General features: G+C 54.7%; 1 protein-coding gene across 2 annotated transcripts; it reads left to right on the top strand.

Annotated features, from left to right (window-relative positions):
• The first annotated feature begins 1,598 nt into the window (after positions 1-1,598).
• On the top strand, positions 1,599-3,617 carry LOC123429489 (transcription factor NIGT1-like). 2 transcript variants are annotated; one of them, XM_045113515.1, is made up of 5 exons: positions 1,599-1,858; positions 1,982-2,274; positions 2,369-2,696; positions 2,808-2,887; positions 3,008-3,617. In XM_045113515.1, the coding sequence occupies exons 1-5, from the start codon at positions 1,720-1,722 to the stop codon at positions 3,377-3,379; spliced, it is 1,212 nt and encodes a 403-aa protein (XP_044969450.1). In that variant the 5' UTR covers positions 1,599-1,719; the 3' UTR covers positions 3,380-3,617. The 2 variants fall into 2 exon arrangements, with proteins under 2 accessions (XP_044969450.1, XP_044969451.1); XM_045113516.1 differs by having other exon boundaries at positions 1,600-1,858; positions 2,811-2,887.
• The last annotated feature ends 1,374 nt before the right edge of the window (positions 3,618-4,991 follow it).

Raw genomic sequence — 4,991 nt, 5'->3', positions numbered from 1 at the left:
ACAAGAGGCCGCCGAACAGAGGGCAGCGGCCATACAAGCAAAGGTTATTAACGAAAAATTGGAAGCCCGGGCTAACGAAGTTCAACAAGAACTTAAGGAGGCCATCACAAAGATTGAGGCCCTTGAGCAAAAAGAAAGAGAAAAATCGACCGAACTGATGTCGGTCACTGCCGCCCTCCAAGAAGCGCGGAAGGATGCACACGATCTCCAGAAGGAGGTGCATCAGATCAAGCAAATCGCAGCTGGTAAGCGGTATGTATTACAATGTACCTTTGGCAGGCGAAGATTTGTATCTCTTAAGCGAGTATGGAGTTCTCCACGTGTGATTGCCGATCTGCCAAAGAGTGCGGTAGAGGTTGAGAAGTAATTTGCTTCGTAGGAGGGTGCGACGCAGCAAAGGCTATTCTGGGCGCAGTTCCAAAATTCGGGGCATCCTCAGGTGGCATCTGATCAGTTGAAGCAGCTGATGAAGCTGCACAAGATGACCGAGCCTGCCATGAAGGACTTGTGCATCAGGTTGTGACCGGCCGAACCGTTGCCCAGTAGCTACTTCGGCTTGGTTCAAAAGCAGATTGCGGCGTCGCCTCGAATCGACGTCTTGAAGCATTCTGTATGCATCGAAGGAGCACGTATGGAAAACAATGACGCATTTGCCGAAGTTAGAGCCCACGAAGATGGCCACCGCAGCTCCGCCGCCTGGGAAGGAGCACACGCGCCCCAAACGGTATTTCGCCAGTGCTATGAAAGGTACCCGAGCTATAGAGACACTATGTTCTAAGGACATAGTATTTGATTAGAAGATACTATCCTATAAAAATAGTTGTATAATACGATGCCTTCGAGTTTTTGCATGATAGATCATGTCTTTAAATTGCAACTCTTGTTTTGGTTATTTTTATATCGAAAGTTTTCGGTTGTCGGCTTTAGCCCCCTATATATTACTGCTTAGCTAGACTGAAGGGATGCACACAACCAAACCGTAATCAAAACATGTTTTTGACCCATATTCACTTACTCGGGGTGGGTCAGGCCACATACGCAAAGCGTCCGAAAATAGATGCATGCATGTAACCAAACATGGCCTTGGTGATCTTCGGTGAAGAAGCACTGAGCTGACCTGACCAGCCTATGAGAAATGGAATAGCAGCAGGATATTCCCCCTCGTCTCCGGAGCGAGAGATCCGCCAGCGTGCAAGCTCACTGGCGGGGAAGAGTCCGAGGACAGGATGCACACCGGAGACGAGAGACCTACCGGGAGAAAAGCGCATTTCACGGGAATCTTCCCGTGCCCCGTCCCGACCGTCGGTCCAGCGTGTCGCCGTCCGGGATCGAGATTCCGCATCGCCCCGGCCGATCCGCGGGCCCGCGTCCTGTCTGTCCGTCCGCGTCCGCGTCCCGCGTGTCCTCCTCTTCCCGCCGGTCGTCGGCCTTATCCTGGCTCACCCACTCGAGTAAACAAACGTGCATGCAGCCCCACACCCCACCACACCCCACGCCCGCGAAACGGAATGGGAATCCCCCTCCCCGAATATCCTGTCCGTCCCTATCCTCCCATCACCCCGTCTACGAATATACGCGACGGCCCGACGACGATTCCTTTCCTTCCTTCCTTCCTTCTTCCCCCCGTTTCCCCACCTCCTCCGCCCTCTCTCCGCCCAGTTCTTTCCGTGGGGACGGATCAATCCACCCATCGGGCGAGACCACCTGCGGGCTGCGGCGATGGAGGTGGAGGTGCAGGCGGACCGCGACGGCGCGCGGCGCCGGCTCCGGGACTACCTGCTCGCGCTCGAGGAGGAGCGCCGCAAGATCCACGTCTTCCAGCGCGAGCTCCCGCTCTGCCTCGACCTCGTCACCCAGAGTACGCACCCTCCCTACCGACACATCCCATATTCCCACCCATCGCATCTTTCCATTTGGTTAGAGTCTCTAATTAATGACGAGCACGCGCGTATATGTGTTGTGTGTGATGTGATGTCTGCAGCAATCGAGGGGATGAAGAGCCAGATGGGCGGCGCCGCCAGCGAGGAGACGGTGAGCGACCACGACGGGCCCGTGCTCGAGGAGTTCATCCCGCTCAAGCCCAGCCTATCCCCGTCCTCCTCGGATGACGAGACTAGCACCCACGCCCCGGCGCCGGTCTCCAACGCTAAGGCCGAGACGCCGCCGCCCACGCCCACGCCCACGCCGGAGACCAAGAAGGCGATGCCGGACTGGCTCCAGTCCGCGCAGCTTTTGACATGGAGCGAGCCCCAGCAATCATCGTCTCTTCAAAAGGTGGCTGACTAGTACAGATTGCCGTGCTCCTCTTTATTTCAGAACTTTATTGAAAGATAAATTTGCTGACGCATCTCCCGATGAGCTCTACCAGGTGCTGCCATGCAGACCGGTGGCCCTGAACGCCACCAGGACCGGGGGAGCGTTCCACCCCTTTGAGAAGGAGAAGCAGCCGGAGGCTGAGCTGCCGGCCTCGTCGACCACGGCGCCGGCAAGCTCGGCGTTGGTCGGAGACAGCGGCGACAAGGCCACCAGCGACACTGAGGTGCACGACAAGGACAGCAAGGACGCCACTGAGAAAGACACAGACAAAGACAAAGAGGGGCAGTCGTCGCAGCCGAACCGGAAGCCACGGCGGTGCTGGGCGCCGGAGCTCCACCGCCGGTTCCTGCAAGCACTGCAGCAGCTGGGCGGGTCCCACGGTTGGTTCCCTTCCCCTGACCAGACTTGTTACTTTGCGATATCCTAAGCTCATCAACACCTCATGAAAAATCAAAGTTGCCTGACAAATTTTAATTGGTGCCGTACACAAGCAGTGGCGACACCGAAGCAGATCCGGGAGCTGATGAAGGTCGACGGCCTCACCAACGACGAGGTCAAGAGCCATTTGCAGGTCAGTGCTTCTTGTTCTTGATGACAGGAGCCATGCCCTAGTTAACTCGGCACATCATCTTGCTTAGTGCTGTTGATTAGACATGGAGTCTGAGCTGACACTTGTTGCATTGGGTTTCAGAAGTACCGTTTGCACACGTCAAGGCGGCCGAGCTCCACGGCCCAGAGCAGCGGCGCCGCCACCACCACTCAGCCCGCGCCGCAGTTCTTCGTGGTGGGCAGCTGCATCTGGGTTCCCCAGCAGGAGTATGCCGCTGCGGCCGCCGCCGCGGCAGCAGCAACAGATGCAACAAATGTGGCGCCGGGAAGCGCGAACAAAGTATACGCTCCGACGGCGACGTTGCCATCAGGGGTGAAGCCACACTCAAAAGAGCAGTCGAGTAGGCGGTCGGAAGGCCCGATGAGCGGCGACACGGGCGGCGTTAACTCGGACTCGGACAACCCAGCTATGTCGTCGTCGTCGTCGCAAACCACATCTGCAGGGCATCCTTAGCGTATAACCTTCGGAGTTGGGACCTACATAGCCTAGAGAAATAGAGTGTATAAGATCACATTTTGCAGCAAGGTAGGCCACATTATTTGTTGTTGTACACACATGCAAGAGAGACTAGAAAATACGAGTAAATAGCAAAAAAAAAAAAAATGAAAACACTGAAAATCTTGCGTTGGATCTTTAAGGATGCCAAATCTGATGTTCTCCATGGTAATATACATCTATATCTTTATCTTCATATTTATATTTATATTTACCTAATAATAGAGCAGCTCACCGGCGTGGCATTTTTACAGAAATATCCCTGTGTTTTTTGGTAATTAAACCACAGTCCTTTCTTAAGTGAGAAAATGGTTCATTCAGAAATTTTGCAAATAAATCCATATAGTTTATGGTATTCAACCTGCGGTCCTTTTTAAAGTGAGAAATAACTTTGGGGATCCCCTTCCCTCTCCCGCTTGCGTGCCTCTAGAATATATCTGGCCATGGGCTTGGTCGGGCCCTAAAAAGCCCACGATAGAAAACTCCGGCACAGGCCCTGCCATCGAATCTACTTTGGAGCCCAAGCCCGACCCATCTGTTGAAAAGCCCGCCGGGCTTGGGGCCGTGGGCCGGGCCTCTTACTTAAAATCCCAATATGTCAAGCCCACCCCGATCCTGTCGGTGGGCTCAAAACTCAGGCCCAAGCCCGGCCCACGGGCAAACCCATAGGGCCTAGGCCCTAGATTTTGCGGCCGGGCCGGAGATGCCCAGATGTACTCTAGAAAATAAACCTCCACACAGCAGCATCGAGTCGCCTCCATTGCACCAATCGCCCCTCGAACCCTAGCTAGAGCCCCCTATCCGCGAGGGCTGCATCGGCGAATCGAATCCGCGAGCCATGTCGTCGTCCGAGAATCCCAACAGCGGGGCCTCCGCTGCCGTGCTCTCGCCCTTGGGTCAATAGCTCCTATGCGACATCTTTGAGTTGAATTGGAAGGAGTGCGACGTCTTTCGTCCGAATTGCCTCGGTGCGACACTTCTGAGCAAGGAAATATCCCACACACGACATGGCCCTTAATCTGAACTGATGCCCTCATTAGCTGTCAGGGGCTGGACCCACAACTTATCCACGTAAGCGCGGGCCCTACTTGGCAGTGCATCTGGTTACGGGCCCCACTTGTCAATGCATCAGGTGAAACGTGTCCCCGTGCCTATCCGTATGGGTAGCCCTGTCTGAATCTGTGTTGCTCCCTCCTCTTCGTTCCCGACGGTGAGCCAGCGGCGGCGGAGGAGCTTTTGTTTTGGGTGACAACAACGACGGAGCTTTCATTCTCGATGACGGCGGCGGCTGTGGTGAGTGAATCCGGAACCCTGTCCTGTTCGGATACCCGTCCCGTTCTCCTCCGTGTTGAGTTAGATCTCACTGCATCACCTGTGTTTCCCTCTGTTTTTTGGTCGATTTGATTCAGATTGCTGGTTAGGCGAACGAGTACATCATTTGGCAGGTCATCCGGCCAGAGCTTAGAAGAAACATGTAGGATAGCACCAAAAGCAGCCACAGTATGCGCAAGATAATTACAAGCCCTGGGGGTAAAAGAGAACGAGCAAGCATTAAAATTCTGACGAGCAA

The sequence above is a fragment of the Hordeum vulgare genome, chromosome 2H (genome assembly GCF_904849725.1).
Source record: "Hordeum vulgare subsp. vulgare chromosome 2H, MorexV3_pseudomolecules_assembly, whole genome shotgun sequence".
NCBI classification, from domain to species: Eukaryota; Viridiplantae; Streptophyta; class Magnoliopsida; order Poales; family Poaceae; genus Hordeum; species Hordeum vulgare.
The sequence above is the reverse complement of the archived record's forward strand: the minus strand, read 5'-3'. Positions and strand labels throughout refer to the sequence as shown.

Coding starts and splice junctions, on each gene's coding strand:
- LOC123429489 (XM_045113515.1), top strand. CDS start 1,720: ATGGAGGTGGAGGTGCAGGCGGACCGCGACGGCGCGCGGCGCCGGCTC. Junction 1,859..1,981: donor CCTCGACCTCGTCACCCAGA/GTACGCACCCTC, acceptor TGATGTCTGCAG/CAATCGAGGGGATGAAGAGC. Junction 2,888..3,007: donor AGGTCAAGAGCCATTTGCAG/GTCAGTGCTTCT, acceptor ATTGGGTTTCAG/AAGTACCGTTTGCACACGTC.